This window comes from Phalaenopsis equestris, unplaced genomic scaffold (assembly GCF_001263595.1).
Source record: "Phalaenopsis equestris unplaced genomic scaffold, ASM126359v1 Scaffold218760, whole genome shotgun sequence".
Classification (NCBI taxonomy): domain Eukaryota; kingdom Viridiplantae; phylum Streptophyta; class Magnoliopsida; order Asparagales; family Orchidaceae; genus Phalaenopsis; species Phalaenopsis equestris.
The window spans coordinates 17,313-39,489 of record NW_018237177.1 but is presented as its reverse complement, the minus strand read 5'-3'; the positions used below and the strand labels follow the sequence as shown (position 1 = coordinate 39,489).

The 22,177-nt window shown below is 37.2% G+C and overlaps 1 protein-coding gene across 5 annotated transcripts in view; it reads right to left on the bottom strand.

Moving 5' to 3' along the window:
• The window catches only part of LOC110037334 (cullin-1), a 29,441-nt gene extending 10,258 nt beyond the window's left edge, over nucleotides 1-19,183 (bottom strand). For 2 of the 5 annotated variants that reach the window (XM_020741957.1, XM_020741959.1), the window contains exons 1-11: nucleotides 18,988-19,170; nucleotides 18,769-18,897; nucleotides 18,499-18,686; nucleotides 18,298-18,397; nucleotides 14,677-14,862; nucleotides 14,445-14,492; nucleotides 14,158-14,361; nucleotides 13,995-14,072; nucleotides 13,300-13,389; nucleotides 13,133-13,213; nucleotides 12,988-13,050 (exon numbers count right to left, since the gene is read on the bottom strand). In XM_020741957.1, the coding sequence (XP_020597616.1) occupies nucleotides 12,988-13,050; nucleotides 13,133-13,213; nucleotides 13,300-13,389; nucleotides 13,995-14,072; nucleotides 14,158-14,361; nucleotides 14,445-14,492; nucleotides 14,677-14,862; nucleotides 18,298-18,397; nucleotides 18,499-18,638 (990 nt within the window). In that variant the 5' untranslated portion in view covers nucleotides 18,639-18,686; nucleotides 18,769-18,897; nucleotides 18,988-19,170. The other 3 variants (XM_020741962.1, XM_020741960.1, XM_020741958.1) reach the window with 3 other exon arrangements.
• Between the last annotated feature and the right edge of the window lie 2,994 nt (nucleotides 19,184-22,177).

The following is a 22,177-nucleotide window of genomic DNA, read 5'->3' as shown; positions in this document are numbered from 1 at the left end:
AGTGAAGGATACTGAGTCGAGGAGGATTCACTACATATTTCTAAACAATCTGCAGACAGAACACTTACAAAGGAAAAATGAAACAACATTCCTTAAAGCAAAAAGCCACAAATAATCTCCAAATGCATAAAATAAAAAATAAAAAAAACTAAAAGACTCAGACTATGAAAAGGGGACACGGATATGACACGACAAGATACAAGGACATGATATAATTAAAAAAATAGGGCACGACACGTCATGAACACGCTTTTATATTTAATTAATTGATAATATAAAAAATATATTTTCCCCTTCACAATATAAACTATGCAAAAATACAATTTAACTTCATAAATTTAATTTATATTATAAAGTTTCATGTTTATGCAAAGTAGTTTTTAAATTTAGATATAATATGTTTCAAAAGAAAGATCAAACTTATAATTCAACTTATCTACTAAAATTTAAATAAATCTTATGATTACAAATAAGGAATTACTATTGCTCGGCTTCGACAATATTGGATACACCTTCGATGTTCAAATTTGATGTATGTTAGAGAAAGTTTCAGCATGACGAGAGATGAAGCAGTTTTGACTATGAGATATAATTACGCCCATACGTATATTTATAATTTTCTAATTCTTGTATCCCATTTTCTCGAAAGAGTTAAGCTCACGTCCGATGCAGTGTTGAGATGTGTCCCGAACGTGTTCATGCCTCAAAAAAATTTAAACATATATTTTGTAGTGTTGGACAAGTGTCGTTGTGTGTCAGATAACTATCAGTTTCTGATATATGTCTAACACGAGTATGTTACAATTTTTAGAAGTGTCGGTGCTACATAGGTCTCAGACAATATATTTATACCAAGGTCAATACAATTCTAATTCAAATAAAGCAATAATAGGAGTCTAAGTTCTTATCTGCCAATATGGGCAAGAAAATGTTGATCCTAGGTCCGTCTAGGGTGGAAATCCCACACCTTCCTGCCCGGGGAAAGTCACGATCCCATCCTTCTCCCTGGCTGAGAAAAGCATAGCCTTCATCACCAAAAATATCTGAACCTCATATTATGACGATAAATCAACAACACTGAACATGACAAAGATGTTGTAGTCAACTGATGGGTCAATTTTATAAACGTTGTCATTAATCATCTTAAAAAATCCATTCTCCAGCTTTCCAAAAAATCCACAAAAAATCTCTCTTTCAATCTTATCCATATCAAATAATCTTCTTTAAATTCCCCCCTTACTAGCTCATGTATGGTTTGAATTTCTCTAGCACTAACATTAGCATCAATACTAAGCTCATTAGCTTGAAATATAGGCACTAACTCCAATGATGAGAGAGAGTTTCAACCATATAAAATCTCAATTGACTAGTAATCAGTAGACTGACCAGCGGATCAGTTGTAAGCAAATTCAATCTAAGGAAGAATCAAATCTCATTGCTTAAAATTCTTTCCAATAAAGCACCTAAAGAGATTTATCAAATTGTATTGCATCACATTTTTCTTGCCCATCTATCTGCAGATGCATTCCTGAACCAAAATAAAGCTATTTACTCATCTCATCTCATAAAGTCCTCAAAAAATGGCTTAAAAATTTAACATACTGATCTGAAGTGATGATCATGCCATGTAGACAGACAATCTCCTTGATATAAAGATATGTAATAATACCGAAGTTAACCCAAACCACAAAGCAAGACATGAATTTATTAATAACTTAAAAGGACGGTTATAATGACAACTCCAAAAAAAAGAAAAGCACCACATAAATCAAAACACAAGTAAAGACGAAACAGGTTCGATAAGAAGAGAGTCCGAAGAGATGGGGCTTGGAGCAGCAACTCCGGTGAAGGTCGATGAAACATCGAGCTACTGTAGAAGCAGAATAGCAAGTTAGTTGTAGTAACGACGTTGAAACGCAGTTGGACAGAAGCAGGATGCGGTGAAGGCTGGAGAGTTGAGGTTGTTGTGAATATGGGTAAAGCCCAGAATACGAGCGCGGTTAAGCTCAGCTCGTGTTCGGCTCATTAAAAAATACCATTGTTCGTGTTACAACATGACACAAACGAAAAAGAGAAATACAACAACAATCCAATCTTCGGTGAGGACCGGAAGAGAAAACCCAAGGGAGAAGATGGTGTCGGCAAGGTGGCAAGAGGGACAAGGGGAAAGGGGAAAGGGAAAAGGGGAGAGGGGAAAGTTGAGGGTTGTAGGGTAGTTGGGAAGGTTGGGGAAGTGCAGGTGGGTGGAGGTTGGGTAGCAGATATTGAGAGTCTGGACAGCAGGTTCGAGACATTGGACAGTAGGTTTAAGGGGCTGGAAAGTTGTTTGGACGGCTGGACATAAGTTGGGAGGTTGAACAACAAGTTGGGAAAGGTGAACAGCAAAAGTATGCAGTAAGGAAAAAGGGTGGCAAGGGCTGGAAAAGTGGGCTTGAGATGGTTAGGGACGGATTGAATGAACTGGCGGCTAAGAAAAGTGAAGAAGGAGAAGACAAAATACAATCACCACCTCGAAGTACGATACAGCCGGAGCACCACCACCTCCTTGTATACAGCCCTACGAAAGAGAGAAGAAATCCACACATGAAATCTGAAAAGCATATACAGCAAAAACTAATTCTAAACTCAGGAACAAACATATAAATAGACCAGCAAGGAGGGAGACAAGAAAGGAAAGACAACGAGAAGAAGAAGAAAACGCAAGGAGAAAAAGCCACCTTCCCCAAATCTATGCTCGATCCAGACGGGAGTTGTGAAAGGGGGTGCCACACGTGCAACTGGATGCCGCTCAGCATCTTGGAAGTCTAGACTGGGCTCCCTTGGGCCGGTTCTCATGCCAGCCAGTTCAACTGATTGGCTCTGTTTCCCGCATCCACGTGGGAAACTACCGCACTCACGACAATCTGGGAAATCCCGCTCCCTCGTCCACGAGGGGACACCACGCGTCAGTCCCCCGGGGTTTAGGGAGCTTCGACTTCATTTGTCGAAGCTTATGGCTCCTCGTAGCATCGCTCAGGTATCTAGTCATTCCTGGGGTAACCTGTTTTTTTCACTCAAAATCGGTTGAGTGCAGTTGAGGAAACAACGTGCTAAGTGGGATCAATTCTGGAGTAAAATTTGTGACAAGTTGTGCCCCTCTTACTAGCACCATTAGGAGAGACCTCTTCATCACTGATAGGACTTGAATCCCATTGAAGAATTTTTGTCCCCATCAAACACCTTGGGCCCGTTAAAAAGTTGGGGTTCATCTCTCCTGTCTAAAAATCTGACAAGGTGCACCATGTGAAACAGGAAATAACTTCTGAATAACTCCATGTGATATTCCTGACAATGCACAAACTGATTCCACTTCTGAAATGTCACACCTCCCTCCGTCAGCGCAACTCAGAGAGAGGAGGGATTGAAAGAGGAGGGGGAGCCAACTGCAAGATGCTAGTTTGAGGCGTCATAAACTTATGCTCTACATAAGCGCTCATTACATCAAGATCATTAACTTCCAGAACAGCTATTGTTACCTCAGTTGAAATCTCTATCTCGATGTCAACTAAAACTGGTGACGTCTCTTCCTCACTAGCTACAAGTCAAGAATCCTCCTGGAAGTCTTCATCTTCTCTCGTATCAACTGTATCATTGCTCAAATTTTTAACAATAGCCTGCTTAGTGAAACAAATGTCTCCCTTAGTTGTGCATTCTAATTCCACATGCCCAAATATGTAATACTTGCAATATTTTTTGGTTGTGACAGACTTGCGGATTGGTTTCACTGAATAGTAGCCAAGAGAGTCATTAGGCGGTGTTGTCTCTCGACTTTGGAAGCCAGAGTATGAAACTTTTAGCAGTAGTAAGTTGATAAGAACTGACATTTTGTTTCCCGCTTCATCTTCATATCTTCTAGTTCCCCCTTCGACCTTCCGAATCACGCTCGAGGGTAGTCTCCCATTGGATTTCATCTTCCATGTTTGTAATCCACCGCAGAAGTCGGCGAATCTCTCGCCACATCTCCTCCTGGAAGTAGCATGGCCAGGGCTTAGAGTGGAGAGCTGAGAGAGCTAAAAATTTAATTTAGCATGGCTGATTTTGAAAATCAGCAAGAGGAATTGAGGGTTAGGTCAAAGTTTTGGTTATAATTGGGAATACGAAGGAAAGTTATGCTGGAACTAGGGTTTAGGAAAATAGGAAGGGGTGGTTGAGGGTAGGAATGAAAATTTTTTATAAAGTAAGGTGGATTCTAGGATATCCTAGAATAGATCTAGAAGTGGGCAAGCTCTAATATCAAATGATATCAGAACTAGGTGGAATACAGCGGAAACACGAAAGCAAACTTTTATTAATATAGAAATTGGGTTACAACACGCACAAATGAAAACTGGAAATACAATAACAATCCAATCTCCGACAATAACAAAGAGAGAAGATCTGAGGGCGGTGATGGCGTCAGCAAGGTGGCAAGGGGGAAAGGGGAAGGGTGAGGGTTGTCAGGTAGTTTGGAATGTTGGGGAAGTGTGGGTGGGTGGTAGAAAGGATAGGCATCAGTTTTGAGGGGTTGGAGAACAGTTTGGATAGCTGGACATAAGTTGGGAGATTGGACAACAAGCGGAGAGGTGGGGAGGAAAAAACATGTAGGACACTTGATCAATATAAAGTACTAAACATTTATTTCTTGATAAAATATTTCAAATACACGTAGGACACTTGATCAATATAAAAAAAAAGTAAATGCAAGTAATCATAGAACAATTTTCAATGTGACAAAATATCAACGGCCAACGAGAAAAGAATGAAAGCTCGCGCCATGGTTTTTACCAAATTCACAAGTAAAACATTCAAATTTGTAGAGAGGTGGGGAGGAAAAAAAAACATGTTTGCAAAATCTATCAAGAGAATGAAACTGAATGAAACCGAATGAGACCCAATCATGTCAATGATCCATAGCTATGGTAGAAAATATAGTGGAAGGAGCATCAATATTCAAGTAATATAGATCATCAAATCAACACTACACCTATCATCTTCCTTGAGCCAAGTTCTTTAAAGAAACAACAACAACAACAACAGCAACAACAAAACCTTAATCCCACTATATATGGTCGACTACATGAATCCCTTTTCTCCATTGCGTCCTATTTAGTGTCATATTGTTATTTATTTATGATAAATTAAGATCATTTTTTATACAAAAAGCCAAAGTCTTCCAAAGTCTACCTCTGCCTTTTTTTAACAGAAGTCGAATCTAAAATATCTACTCTCCTAAATGGATTATCAAATGGTCGACATTTAATGTGAACAAACCATCTAAGATCGACATTTAATGTGAACAAACCATCTAAGACGACATTGAAAAATGAAAAGTTATTAAATGATTGAGTATTTGTGAGATTGTAAATGCACGGTAAACTAAAAAAAAAAATTGGGACAAATAAAGCCTCTGAAAGTGAGAAAGATTTATAGGGATTTACAATGCCCTTTCCAAAAATGAGAGAAGTAAAATCATCATCAATAATGATTGATGGTATAGAAAACATGTGAAGAGATGAAAATAGTTTTAAAAGACATACCAGAATATAAGAGATGTCTATAATCAAGGAAGTGGTGAATCGTAATTGTCCTAAGAAATAGTAATTGATTCAGAAGATGAGGCACCATGAGTGTTAGGCAAAGTTGTACCGAATAAAATAGCATGTTGAGAGGTGAAGGGATAATCAAATTTCTCCAAGAAATGCTCAAGATAATGATTAGTGCAATTACAATGAGGAAAACTCGAAAAGCAGTTCAACCACGACCACGACCTCCAATGGTACTGCTACCTCCACTTCTAAAGACAAACACCAGAGCAAATGAATAGAGAATCTGAGATTAAGGGGTGGAGATCATATGACACGAAGAACCAAGGAAAGAATGGTCGGATTATTAGGAAATGTGGAGCCATATATTAACTACGGTTTCACCCTGCATGTCTAAGACAAATTTGGCAACCAAAAACTACTCATGTTGCTTCTATCAAACAATCAGGTCAATTATGAAAGGGCGGCACCAGAATGCTCATCCCACTTATTGTGCAGAGTGCAATACTATCCATGGATTTGTAGAGCTCAGAGTAGACTTTAATCATAAGAAATGATGCTCGCTTGAAAGTAAATGAAATAAATAAAATCACTTCTTCTTAGTTGAATCATGCACAATACACGAGAAGAAATGAATGGTTCAAAACTAATAAGCAACAAAAGAACGACATAAATAGATGTTTTCCATTTATAAAACTTGATGGCAGTGAATATACACGAGAAATGTTACACTCTTGAAGGAGGTTGAACAAAGAAAGTCACACATTATCTTACTTGAATAATGCACACGACAATTGATGAAATGAAGGGTTTCAAAACAATTAAGAAACAGAAAACGATGGTCCAATTTATCTCTTGCCATTTATCAAATTTGATTGTTCAATATTGCCTATAAGAGATAAATGAGTCAAGACAATGGAGTTTCTCATGAGAATCAACGTGATTGAGAAATAATCTAGACCGTAGGAGATAGCTGGCACCATTAAAACTGACAGTGACACTGATGGTGGAGTTGTTTCATCAAGAGAGACAACCGCCACGACACCATAGGAAGAAGAGAGACTTGGAGAATCAAAGAGAAACTCAAATCATGGAGATTGAACATTCAAACCTTAGCAACTCATTCAATGAGGGCAAAAAAAAATATTTGGGCATTGGTGTTGACTGGGGAAAAAAGCAAGGGCACGACATCAATGAACATGTGTTGCATCAACAAGCAAGATAGCAAGCGCACACAACAAGCAAAGGCATGCGAGCATAGAATAATGAGCAGATAAGCGCAACACAATCGTGCATGCACCGGCGTAGAAAAGGAGTCAGAATGCGAGTGCAAAGCTTGAGACTGCCAAAACAATCGCGATGTGCGAGCATATCAGAGCCGCAACGTGCATGATCAAGCATTGTTGCAGAATTTTAGCCAAAATGAAAGAGCAGCAAGAGTCAAGCGAGAGAGCAATTTCGAATAGTGAGAAATTGTAGGTAAGAATATGAATGCAATCAAATGAGACTTTGACACGATGAGAAAAATCAAATAAGATAGATGCAAATATGGGAAGAACTACCAAGACTTAGTCGCGCTCCATACAATATGTTAAGAGGAAAGATTTTAATATCTTCCATTGACTTAGGCTCCGTTTGGGGTCACGTTTTTTCGAGCTACGCGGCCAGAAAACATGCAGCACATCATTTGGTTATCACGTCACAGCGGTTTTTAAAAAAGTCATTAAAATATGACCAAAGATTCGACCCCGCGGCCAGCGTTTATACTTCCTCGACCACAGGCAATTTTACTTCGCGGCCCCTCTCGACCAGCTCCCTCTCTTGCGACTCTTCTGCCCTAGGTAGATACCTTTCGTGGATCCGTGACTCCAGCTGCTATTCTAGGTTGTGAGTGGGTATTCCGGTGACCATTTACATTCTTCTTACTCTCTTGCTCTTTTCTTCCGCTCGAATTTTGGTGGTGTTGTGCAAAATTCGTGCTCTGTGTGGTGCATCACTTCGGTTTGGTAGATCCCTTCTGTTGAGTGGTTATTTCGGTTGGTGGTTATTCCATTGAGGTGTGTATTCTCTCATCCCTTTCCCTTCTCTTCTCCAGCTCGGTTTGATGGTTGTGTGGTGTTCTTTCTTCCCTTCTTCTATGTTATTCACCTTTTTCTCTCCTCTCTATGGGATTGTGCGCAATGTGTTGGTTGTTTTCATCTCTGTATGCTCAGTTCCGGTGGTTCTCTGTTTTCCACAATATCATGCATTACTTGGTTTTGGTAGTTCTTTGTTTGCTCATTTTTTGTGGTTTCATTTTGATATTCTCCGTTATGGGGTTTTTGATAGATTTTTGTTGAGCCGCATATTCTCTCTTATGTCATTTTTGGTGAACTTTTGGTGATTTACCCTATTAGCAATGCTTCAGATCTCCTAATTGTGGTCTGTTCAATTTTTTTTAGTGCTTATGTTGTGGAGAATTTGGATAACAAGTATGAACTTTGATATTTCATAAGGGAATTTGAAAATTGGGTGGAATTTGTTGTTGGTTTGTGGTGTGTTGTGGTTTGTGGTGTGGAGGATGTGGTTTGGAGGATGTGGTTTGGTTTGTGGCGAGGAGATTGAGGTGGTGTGGTGTGGTGTGGTGAGGAGATTGAGGTGTGGTGTGGAAGTTGTGGTGTGGAGGTTGTGGGAGGGTTATAGTTTGTGGTGTGGAAGTTAGTTGTTTTGTAGGTTGTGTTGTGGTTATGGTTTGTTTGTGTTGTGGTTATGGCTTGTTGGTGTCGAGGTTGTGGTTTGGAAGTTGTGTGTTTTGGAAGTTGTGTGGTTTGTGGTGTGGAGATTGTTGGAGTGGTGTGGTGTGGCGTGTGGTGTGGTGTGGCGTTTGGTGTGCGGAGGTTGTGGTTTGTAGTGTGGAGGCGGAGGTTGTGGTTTGGTGGTGCGGTTTGTTGTGTGTTATGGAGATTGTTGGTGTGGTGGTGTGGTTTGTGGTGGGGAGGTTGTGGTTTGGTGGTGTGGTTTGGCTTCTGGTGTGGAGATTGGGGTCTGGAGGTTGGGTTGTGGTTTGTGTTGTGGAGGTTGGGTTGTGGTTTGTGTTGTGGTTATGGTTTGTTGGTGTGGTGGTGTGGTGTGGTGTGGTGTGGTTGGTGGTGTGGATGTTGTGGTTTGGTGGTTGCGGTGTAGTGTGGTATGGTGTGATTTTTGGTGTGAAGATTGTGGTGTGACATGGTGTGGCGTGGTTTGGTGTTTGGTGTTTGGTGTGTGGTGTGTGGTGTGTGGTGTGGAGATTGTTGGTGTGCTGGTGTGGCTTGTGATGTGGAGGTGGAGGTTGTGGTTTGGTGGTGTGGTTGGTTGTGTGTTGTGGTTTGGTTGTGTGGTTGGTGGTGTGTTGTGGTTTGTTGTTGATATTGTGACATTACGATTTTTCTTTATTTTGCAATATTGAGGCATTCGTATTTACGTTAATTTGTTTTTTTCATCCTAGTAATACAATGGTTAAGAACAAAGAGGCTAACTCATCTACAATGTGAGATAAAGAAACAAAATAATATTTCGTGACATTTGCCTCAAAAAGATCGATCTAGAAAAAAGGCCTACAACCTTTGTCAACAAAGAAGGGTGACAAAATATTATCAGAAAATTCAAAGAAAGTACAGGTAAAGAGTACGATAAGATACAATTAAAAAATAAGTGGGACCAGCGCAACAGTGATTGAAAATTTTGGAAGGAATTTAAATAAAGATCAACTTGCTTAGGGTGGGATCCGGTGAAGCAAACAACTGATGTTTCCGAGTAGTTGTGAGCAGAAAGACTTGCCGAAAGCAATCTTGGAACATCCACCAATTTTTTTTAATTTTTAAATTGAAGTAAATGATATATGAATTTGTAGGTGGTGTTTGCTGCAAAAATATTTAAATTCAGTGGAATCGATCCTAAGTTGGAGAAGTTGGATCGTATATTTGGGGGTGGCGTGGCAACGAGCAACAATAGATGAACCCCCAGTGAGAGAGAGTTTAGTAGCACGCCCAAGAACTTGGGAGACAACCAATCGGGCGATTCCACCAAAGGCCTCAGCCTTGATCTCCATGAACTTGAGTCCACAAGCCGCTCTAAGCGTCTACGGGTTGAGAATAAAAATAAAATGAGAGCTGCTTTCCTTAGAAGCCAGATATCACAGCTGGTGGCTTCATGCAGCAATGAACCCAACACATCTCAAGTAGCTTATGTGGACTTCCTTAGAAGCCAGGATATCACAGCTGGTGGCTTCATGCAGCAATGAACCCAACACATCTCAAGTAGCTTATGTGGACCAAGTTCCGTGAATTCTGAATGCAACTCCGGAAATTTCTGAGAACTAGTCGTTGTACTTGTTTTCGATGAAGTTGCATGAAAATTTGACCCGAAGAGATTTTTACATCAAGATGCCCGATGACCGTAGGGTGGAGTACCTACGATATTTTTATGAGTGTCGAAACATTTGAGAGATTTCTTTTATTTACAATCGCATGGGACATTTATATTTTTTTAGGGTTTTTCATTTTGCTTCGGATATTGCAACTGCTTGGGAAATGGTTTATATGTTTATTCATTGATGCTTATATGTTTATTGCGTTGCTCGTTACCTTATATCATTGTAGCTAATTCATTGATGCTTCTATGTTAGCCAGTACAATATCGAAATAAATGGATGCAACCAGAGAAAGATGCAGGACAGCTGCAGCTATCGTATGTTTGATGTACGAATATTATAACTAGTACATAGAGCGCTCCACTTACATGACATCCTCATATGTTGGGGACAAATGAGTTGGGTAGTTGCTTGCGGGCCGCCTAACAAGATTCAGCAACATGTTCCGCATGGCACATGCGGTATTCAACGATTTGTTGAAGAAACTACACATAAATTATGGACTTCATGGCTCTTCTAGGATGACTTCGCGAGAGGTGTTGGCGATAACCCTCTGTATATTATCGCAGAATGAATCAATGTGAGGAGCAATGAAACGATTTCAACACTCACCCGAAACAATTTACAGATACTTTTAAATAAGGTTGAATGCACTTGTAAGTTTTTCTTTGCAAGTCATAAAACTAACAAATTTTATGTTCGAACAAACCCCCGCAGAGATTTCACACAATGTGTTGTACATGTCGTTCTTTAAGATAATTCTCCAATTCATTATATTAAATTTTCAAAAAGAACATCGTAATCACATAACCCTTCATTATCTTTCTAAAATCATATCGGAGCAATTGATGGAACACACATGATACACGTGTTCCAAATAATGAGAACACATTCACCAGCAGTTGTGGGTCCCCGACGTAAAATGCCATGGCATTATGCGACTTCAAAATATGTTTCACCTTTCTCATGACAGGTTGGGAGAGCAGTGCGTAGCACAGTCAAATTTTCAAATCGCAACACAGAATAACAAGTATTACTTCTCATATTCACATACAGATACGTTTGAGACTGAGCTACTCTCCTAATTCAATTTTCCCATAATACTACTCATGTAATTCATATCAGGTAAATACTATTTTGTTGATGTTGGATATCTGTTGCAACGAGGGTATCTCAAATCATATCCTGATACGAGATACAACATACCTCACTTCGATCGAGTCAGCAATGTAACGCGGAGCAGAAAAAAATGTTTAATAAAAAACACTTCATTTTGTGATGTCATTGAGAGGACTTTTGGTATTTAGAAGACGAAATGGGTTAAACTTTGTGATATATCATCTAACTCATTTCCCAAACAGAAGCAGATTGTGATCCCCACGATGAGAGGACTTTTGGTGTTCACAATCGACGGCATCTTTCCTGCAACATTGACTTCCTTAGGGCGGACGAGAATCATGAGCATGTACCTGCCGACGCATTTGAGTACCGTCTTGGATATTCTTTGTCACAGCTTGGGAATGATGCTCCCGGGACCTATACTAAAGACGGAGAAGATGCAAGCAATACGACACAGTTGAGGAAACGAATTAAAGATGTGATAATAGAGGAGTGATTTGAGCATTTATTATATTAATATTTGTATTTTATTCAGTTAATATTTATTTCCTTTCCCTCTTTATTTGATATTAGTTGTTTACATTTTTTACACAATTTTAAGTGTTTTTTTTTCCATTTGCTTTTTTTTTTGTGGGTTTGAGAGATTCATGATGAGATGTTTGACCTTATGGGTTCTTCTAAATGATCTATTAGTCGTTGTTGGTTGGTGTCATATGTGAAATCTCAATGAACACAACCAAGTTTCTCTCTTCTTTTCGGTGCTGCAATTTTTTAGGTTCTTCTGGATTGTCTTTTTTATGATATGCATATATGGCATACACTAGCTTGGTATTATAAAAGTAAGGCAACCAAGAACCTTTTTTTTATAAGGCTAGTTGTCTTCTTGTAATGACAGATTCATTAGTTGGTATACTGAATTCTCTGAGACCTCATGCATATACAACTGTAATTAATTACTTCTTTTATGAATTTATATTTGTGTTATGACTAATAGATTGTCTTTTAAAGCATTCAAGAAAGATAAGCTCGAGGATTTCTGATACCTCCCCAGGATTATTGTGTCGTTGTGGACTTCAAAGTTCCCTGTTAACGTCACGTCGGTCACATAGCTATATGAGACAATTTTAAAAATGCCCGCAAAAAATCACGGAAAAATGTGACTTTTCTGGTGGACAGATAGGCTAGAAGACTCTACCACCGAAAGCGACCTGACATGGAGAGAATCCTTGAAGAACAACCTAGCTCGTGACATACGTTGTCTACATTTTAAAAATAACATTATGATATTATTAAATGTTATTTTAATTATCTTTTTCTTATTTTAATCATGATATTTACTGTTAAGTGAGGTGTATATTTTATTTGTACTGTTATGAAGTGAATTTTTTATTCTAACTTATCAAATATATTGCTATAAAAGTTCTGCTGCAAACAGTATTACTACAGAGGCGCTGAATGATTATTAGTCAAGAAACAACTGCAGCACAACTATTTTCAAACTACAAAAAACAAACAGATTGTCAGCTTATCCGCAGCAACTTCCTGTGGCAACCGTTGCGCAACATCTTATTGAAAAGTTGCAACTACCCCAAAAGGACCATTAAAATAAATACCTATAAAAAAAGGATGAATATCATAAGAAAGCAAATAATTTGGGGGACAATCAGATTTATTGGAATATTAAAAATCTATTTCCTAAATAAGACATTTACAAAAATATGATATTTCCCCAATATTATTTCCTTAATATACAAACATGTTAACACAACAAAACTGGTAATAAAATAAGTACAAATGAGAAAAAATAAATTGGTCAAACTCCAATTAAGCAAGCATGATTAGCTTTTCAAAATCATCAGATGAAACAGAAAACCAAACCAAAGTTGAGGCACTGCGAGAAAACATACACAAAAATCTAACCTTCTTGTTACTCGCAGCATCTTCAGCTTGTTTCACTAAAGCTGTACCTTCAGCAGTGACATGCTGCGGCAAAAGGAAAGTTAAAAAAAAAACACTTGAAAAAAGAGTTCTACAATGTAGTAGGAAAGAAGTTAGGTAAACACACTTGTTTAAAAATCTGAGAGACGGGATCGAGACCACGTGGAATTCTGCAGAAAAGCCTACACATCCTTGAGAGGTCGTCCACCTATCACAGAATGTTAAAAATTATCTAGTGCAAACCTCAAGTTTCAATTCAAGGAATGAGATCGCCGGAATATTTCTCCTAAATACCTTGTCATCTCGAAGTAAAGCATGGCACCCAGAATGCTCCTTTTCAAGGAGTTGAGTTGCATTTACTGATAAAAGCTCATGTTGCACTTTCTATCAAATTTTCAAAATAAGAGGATTTTAATCATCAGTAGGTAAAGTGAAAAGGAAAATTTCAAATAAATCAGAATAAGTTCGAAGTTTTCATGAACTGTATGAATTTAAAATAAGCCCTATATCACGCAAGAAAGCTTGAGCATTCATGACATTTTGTGGCTATGGTTACTCATACTAAATGTTCAAGCTGTGATGCTTAAATCAAACTGAAACACAAATTATTCTATTAATTAACTAGAAAAAAAATTGATGTTCAAAACCTAATATATCAGTTTGAATTAAAATACTGAGTACCATCCAAGAGATTGGAAACCCATCACATCCTTAGTGGCTTGGTTACTCATAGAAGAGCAGCCTATCAAAGTTGTTGATTATACCTTCTTCGAATTCTTCCCCACCGTGATGTGAGAATATATGTTTTGAAGATTTAAGAGTGTTTTGAGAATTAAATAAGAAATGGTGATTCAGCGCACCACACTATGCATTCAGTAGAAGGAACAAATACTAAACTTACCTTTAGTAGTTTTATGAAGAAAAGGCACACATGAAAAACCATTAGAAATTTAAAAACACCATGCAAGAAATGTAAAACATCCACATACCTCCAGCAGCTTAGGCTCACTGCTAGAATGCAAGTAATGGGAAACCCTATCCTTCTCCCTTTTCAAACATTCCTCGGCCTAAACAAACCCAAATAATTAAAGTCCAGAAAGTAAAAAAGTAAGAGGAGATATATTTCCATGTGTTAAAAATCGACACAGAAACCTTCAGCATGTAATCTGGACAAGAATCCTCCAAAATCCAATTAGAAGCTTTCCGAGAGTAGTAGGCTGCAGTATCCTCAAGCATTGCTGCTTCGAAGTCATTTTCATAGCACTCCATGCTCCCCAGCCCAATCTCAACAAAAATATCCAGGACATTTTTCAACAAAGCTCTATCAATCTGCTCTCCTTCACGTTCTTGATCAATCTGCTTCCATAAGATAGATGAGCTAAATCTTTATTATTGAATCTGTGTAGTACAAAAAAAAGAAGTGAAAATACTACACTTACCAAAGAGATTACCGCATCCCTAACTTTTACTTTTATCTCATTATAAACCTGCATTGACCAGTGGGATTTTCAAAATATGAAGGAAAACTAATCAAAAAATCAATAAAAAATATTATCCAACATAACAAGGCTCAGATAAAATATTCAAGACAACTAGAAGCGCAGCTAATAAAAATAACTATCAATTCAAACTTCCTGTTAAACTACTATGAATACAAGAATGACGGTGTACCAAATCACGAAAGCAAGTAAGCCCAACTTCATTGAGTGCCGGTAGTGACCTCCTAGCAATGAAGTAGCGATCAAGGTAATGAAAAAACCGTGACAGCCATCTGACCATTATCTTGTGATTCAACCATCTTTTAACCAGTTCTCTCAACATAAATTCATCATGCTTCTCCCTCAGAGAAGGCAAAACCTATCCAAGTAGAAGATAAGAAGTTACAAAAGGAAGCCAAAGTACTAGCATTACAATCAAAGATAAATCATACAAATATGAAAATTGTTTAATATTCTAAAAGTGATTACATTAGAGCCTGTTCTAAATGTTAAGTGATTATCAAAATAGTTTTAATTCATTCCATGTATTCATCCTGAAATAAAACATATTCCAATTGAAAATGCAGAATGCATCAATTTACCATCGAAAAGCAATTGAATGTTAAAAAGACAATTTATCTCAAAAAGAAGTTCAAGTGTTCAAACACACAACCTAGAGTTAAAAGGTGTGATTATGTCAAGGACAGAATAGAGCAATAAACCAGCTAACAACAAAACATCGAAACTAACAAGACCAAGAGGGACCATTTTCTTATCCCAAGTAAACAGTTTTCTACAGTAAACTTATGCTTGGAATGCCACAAAAAATGTTTTGCTTTTGCACTAGCAGCTGTGAAGTGGATATCCAATGTCATAATTATAAACTAGCTTTACAGCATCACCATGCTTGATAAGAAAAAATGAAAAGAAGACCAACTGTGATGATAATTAGACAATTAGTAAATTTTCTGAATTCTATCATTTTAAGATGTTCTAGCCATCCTTAGAAGCCTTTTTTTAAAATTCAAACAACCACGTAAAGTAATAATTTCAGCCCAGAGAAAGTAAAAAAGCGTATTTTTAATTCAAACTGCAACACATGCAATTGGGAATCCTAAATATAAAGAAACCAATTATGAAATATCATAACGAAATAAGGATGAAGGCATCAAACACATGGAATAAAAAAAAATATTTAATGTAAGACTAATAATTATTAAGAAAGAACAAATAAAATATAAACTAAACAAAAACTAGATTACTTGCTTAAAAATTATAGAATGATCAATTGTAAATAAAAAAAAACAGGTAATTTTTTTAAGAAGAAAGATACTTTATTGAAACAATCCATTAAAAATAACATATTTCTTGAGAAATTCCAAATTTTCGTTCAGCAAAAGTGTGCTTTATGAAAGCGTTCAACATATTTGAGCTATTGTACGGCTTAACATTTCCATAAATTAATTGTCCTGCCCATCACAAATCAACCAAAGGAATAATCAGGTAACAAAAAACATTCGAAAGCAGATACTAGAATATGCAATCAAGTTGCACTAAAACTAGATTAATGATCTATTAAAGTTATGCCCAACTTTCAAACTATTAAGAAATATTTGAGTCCAAATGTCATCACTTATTCAATAAATTAGTACAGCATCACCATGCTTGATGAAAAGGAAGAACCAACCATGGCAATCTTTATATATTTTTTAATACTCAATGACAACGCAAACAAACAAGCATGCAATATTGCAAAATAAAAATAAATAAATAAATATCAATTAAAAAAAATCACCCATACCACACCACAAAAGCAACTTGATTCACAATGGATAAATGCTCTCAAAACTCCAAGCCTGGCAAAATTCATCCATAACTCAAGTAAGCCTTTTCCTTAACCACCTAAGCTACACGCTTATTAATCAAAAACAAGGACAAATCTACTATAATTGCAACATTGGAACTATACCTCCATCTTCAATCTCCTTCTCTAAGTCACTTTTGAGAATAGACCCTATAAAACACAATAGCTTACAGAAAATGAAAAGAAAAGAAGCAATATCCATCTGGATTAGACTATATCAGCTAAGGCTTGAACTCGTGAGCTTGGTTTGACAACATTAAAATAGAGTTGTACATTAACGTTTTATACTCAACCACAAATATGACTGTCATAAAAACTCGTCGTTCACTAACAACTCATTAAATAGCTCGTGTTCGATTCGTTTGTTAAGCAAACGAGTCGAACACAAATAATTTTTTTTAGCTTGATTTATAAACGAGTTGAACACGAACAAAAGTTTACGTGTTCGTGTTCAACTAGTCATATTTTGAAATAATTAAATAATAATATATAAAATTTAAAATAATGATATTTTTTATATGATATAAAAGTTTTGGTTTATTTAAATATTTAAAAAAAATTAGATGTTAGATATGTAAATACATATGAATTGGGTGTATTTATGTGAATGCCCATTAAAGAGTTCTGTATGTAAAAGCTTCCCAACTTTTTCTAAAAGGTGGCATGCCTACTGCTCTGCGTTGGAGAGGTGTTACGCAGGTAAATGCATAAGAATTTGGCATTATCTATGTAAATGCAAATAAAATTCAAAAAGACTTTAGTCCCACATCATGCTAGAATAAAATGGTAAGCGGCCAGAGCAGTATAAATATGAGAAAACCAAACCATAAAGGAGAAATAAAAAGTTCGCACATTCGAAGCATAAATGTAATTCGGTTCGTAAAAAATGTTTAAAAATAAATAATTTTTTGAAATTTTAATTTGAATTTGAGCTGAATACAAGCTCAATTCGAATAAAATCAAGTTGAACACGAATAGCTTATTTGTGAGATATTTCAAACATGACTCGAGCACAAACAAATTATTTGTGAGCTATTCCAAACATGAACCCAACTCAGACAATAAAAAATTTAAACAAGCCGAACACGAACAAGCCTTGAGCTCGCTCATGTTTGGCTCATTTACAACCCTAACCACAAATACAATTTGCATGTAAACTACTCAATCTTGAGAATGAAATAAATTCAGCATGCTCAAGAGTTTAATAGTATTTTGCAACAGCAATTGCATGATTCTAAATTTCATTATCAGTTGGTCATAAAAAAAATGTTTCCAAAATAGGCAACGTGAAGATCACTTCCGCAAAAAGAACTATGAGAATGGAAATGGTACCATCCAATCTGCTGATTAATAAAAAGAATACCCTAACAAGCTCTTCAGATTCATATTGATAACAAAAATGAACACAATGAATGCCTAAAGTACTATCAAGAGAAAAAGATTGCACTTGCCATTTCATGTTCAATAAAATGCCAAGTCCACAACAATCAAAAATCCCTAAAATCTATAAGCTACAAAAAGTGATGGGTTCACTCTTGAGCAAACAAAAACCTACAGGATGAAACATAGCTTGGAACATCATTGTACAAGAAAATAAGCACCTAATGAACACAAATTAGAAAAGTAAAGCATTATGACTACGCCAATCTTCCATAATATGAATCACTCTTAAAATTGTTATTTGATTCAAAATAAGGAACAACAAACAATCCTAACTAGATTAGATCACCTTGTCCTAATTAGATTAGAACAACTCGAACAATCAAGTTTAACCTGAAAGAAATAAGTTAAATCCAATAAGCAACCTCCAAATAATTTATTTATCCTGACCCTTTATCACATTAAACGCAGATAAGAGCAAGTCACACAATACTCCCATGGCTTTATTGTAAGAAAGAATTCAACAACAGTTAAGTACATATTTCTTTGTATCAGAGACAGCATCCTTACCGTAGAACTGATGTACTCCTCAAACGACTCCTTATACTTGTCATAGAGTTGCTGCGAGTAATCATGAGGCGGCTTTTGTGTACACATATTATAGATGGTTCTGATCAGCGTAAGAAATAGACGCCCCAGAGGACAGAAAAGCAACTCATTAAATAAAATTCAAAACAAGAAAGAAAAGAAATTAACTAAGAAAAACAGTACGTGTAGAGCATCATGTAGTCTTCCGAGCTGAACTGCGGTTCTGGAAGCCCTTCCAGAATGTTCTTCAGCTTCGTGATTCCATTCTGCATGAACTCCCAGCCCTGCTCCAAATCTATCGTTCTCCTCTCGTGCATCGCCATGTTCACAGAAAGCAGACAGAAAATGCCCTGTGCTCAAATCAATTCCTCCTACAAGAGTAAAATCATGAATAAAATGAAGATAATTTGTTGTACAAGTTGGGGAGGATTAATAAATATCTCAGAACCAAACCCTAAGGAGCCAAAAGAAAAATCTGCTCCTGCAAAATAAATCCCAGCCCTAACTTCGATTCACCAGTCACATCGGCAGGTTTGCTGCACACCAAAGCCCTGCGGCCCGTGGATCGGCTGGACCGCCACCCTATAAATAAGTGTTAAGAAGAATTCGAAAGCGAAGGCGGAATGGAGCGAGAATATTGAGAGGAAGGGCTAACAGGAGAAAAGATCGTACCAGGAAGAAGAAAACGCCTGAAAACCCAAAAAAAAAAAAAAAAAAAAAAGAGTCCAACTTCGTAGAGACGGTGGCCGACGGGTACGGGGACGACGTCGACCTGAAATGCGAAGGTACGAGCTGCCTGTAAAGTGTGGAGCGGAAAAAAAAAATGGTGTCGTCTGGTGGAGGGAGTAATACTGGATTTTATTTTCAGGGTAATAAAATAGAAGTAGCGGCACGTAGGATAGTAAATAAATGAAGCCCAAGATCTGAATTCCTGCGTTCATCTATCCCGGGAAAAAAAATAAAAAGGGAGTTTGCATGCATACCACCAATTTCTACTTATTTATATATCTAAAATTTATAATTTACTTCTTAGGTTCATAGCAATGAAATTTTCATATCATATTAAAATATAATCATTTTAACTTTTACAAGATGAAATATAATATTTAAGGTATGAATATGGTAGTATGTATTTAAAATTAAAATTGAGATATTTTGATATGTCAATACATAGAAATTGTATATATATATATATATATAAACATTCACTTATTTAAAATACTAGAATGCTAATATTTTATATATATATCAAGAATGTGTCAGCACTGATTTTGAGTAGGTCTAAATGTCTTAAGAAGAAGAATATGACAAATGAGGGTCAACTGTCTGAAGATCTTGAGGTCTGCTTGTCCAACCGAGTGAAGCTGTTGAGCCTAACCAGCTAGGCTAAAACTGACAAAGCCACAAGACAAAACCAAAGGCAATAGAGGATACAAGAGTGAGCAACTCAGCCAAAAACAAGACAAGTGAGTATGCAAATCAAGTATCAGGGGAGAGTTGATCCAAAGGAAAAACTAATTATTTAGTATCTCCAACAGCCACATGAATGTCCGGAGACTAACTAATCAGAGTTTAAGGATCGATAGTTGGTTCACATCAACTGATCGATACAAATAGACCAGGCGCAACCGGCTAAACAAATCTCAGTCGATCGAGCTGATGTTGCAGACCTAAAGCCAATTATGTTTAGCCGGTTGAGCCAAAGAGCAATTGAATGATAAGCTTATGCATATAAAATACCATAATATCTCAGTATGGATCCATTTAAAACATGGGCAAAAATGTAACATCATAATATTATATCTTCTCTTTTATAAATATGAGAATTATTTTATTAATAAGACACAAATGATTGCGATGGATTATCGTTCATTATTGTTCACTCGACTCTTTTTATCTCTCGCTATCTTTCTCTCACCCCCACCCCTTCACACTTTATTCATTGGGTATGATTCAATGACTCATTAGGTTTCAACATTCTAAAAGATATGGTAAGTGTAAATCATGCCAAAAACAAGGAGTAGCCAGGGAGAAGAAATTCATATCAGAGACATTGGCAATATAGAGTGCACCGAAACATCGATGACCCAGTAGATTCGAAAATTGAAGGATTTAAATGTTGGATGTCATCTGAGATGCGCTAACTTGAGTAAGACATCAATGGCCCCTATAGGAAGAGCTGACACCCAACAATAGAGAAGCACACCCCCCTCCTTCTCCCTAAGGGCCTTGGAAAGGCAAGGCGACTCCCAGTACTTTGGTAGTGTTGGGACAGCACCCATCGATCGGCATCGAATCAGGCATATTGAGGCACCCTGATAACCCGATAATGCATTCTCTCGAAAAATCTCTAAAGTGAAGCAACTATAATGATTTAAGATCTTAGCATTAGTGTCATACAAGAGTCTGAATGATCCAACCAACTACATTGCCTCATTTGAGTCAATTGTGTGTCTGTTAAGGATCATTGATGTGTTGAAACATCATCTTTCTTCACCACACAGAGGGAGTTGACCCTCAGGTGATTTAATAAATCACACCAGGGAGTAATCACATCGTTTGTTAACTTCAAGTAGATGTTTGTGACACAATTTGACCACGCTCAAAAGCCACGAAAGAACTCACAGGCTCTTCTACAGCTCTAGCAGGGACAAAGCAAGAGTCCACACTCTTTTATCCCTCACTTTCAAAAGGAAGTGTTGGAAGTGTATGACATGGATCCCACAGTCGGTCATGCCGCCCTAGTTCAAGGGTTGTAGGAGGACCTTTTCGATATGCACTAGGCATGCAACATTCAAAGATGCTAGCTAAATTGTTGGAGCTGACTAACAACCATATATCATCGAGGAGTATAATTCCAACCCAATTCATGCTAGTATAGTCATATATATGTCACACACGTAAAAGGCCCACTCATGGTGAAGGGTCAAATTCAAGAGATGATTTGCATCTTTCAACCCATCCTCAATGAGAAGATGATGGTTGCCTTGAGACCACAGGTTGATCAAGATAATACATCACCAAGGGAGTCAGGCCTGATATCCTGACCAGTGGTCAGCTTGATATGATGAACAATCGCTACCTAACCACAAAGCGCCCAAACAAACTTTGTTGAGAGTTTCAATGGTCAAGATAATAAAGTGCATACAAAATAACAATAACTATGAGAGAGAGATACTGATGAAAACAGGAGCTTACCTCCAAAACCCCAAGAAGTATTGTGTCTATCACCATAACTATGGGCACGAAATGGACGAGTGTTGACACCTTTGAGGCCTAATCAAAGATCTAATTAAGGATAAAAATTTGAAGAAATTTATGGTATCAGGAGCAAATACCCAGCGATAGGCGAATGCTTCAGTTGAGAAGATATCTGTTGACCTCATTTTTTTGTTAAAGTTTAGTTTTTTCCTCTTTAATAGTTTAAGGTCTAGTCATAGAACTTTCCTGTTGACTATTCCTAGAGGACAAAAAAAAAAAACCTCGCCATTAGAAATTCTAAACTCTTCTTTACTCAACTTGAAGTTCCACATTGTCGGCACTATTTTTGGTGTGGAGTTTGCCCGTAAGAAGCTGTCGGTCATCGGAATTGAAATCCCGTTGCCCGCTTCGGAAGGACGTTAAAAAAAAATTAGTTTTGAAAAAGATGAAGTCAAACTGACCCCATAATTTTCATAGTTTAAATGGAAGAGCACTTTACCTCAAATTCTGTATCTATCCCAAAGGATGAATACAAGAATTGAAGGGTGAGGCTCGATCAAATAAACTAGAGAAAGTCATGACATCCGTTTGATCTGCGGAACCAATATATTGGCCGACAAATTCCCCTATTTAATATAAGGAATTAAATAGGGTTTATATT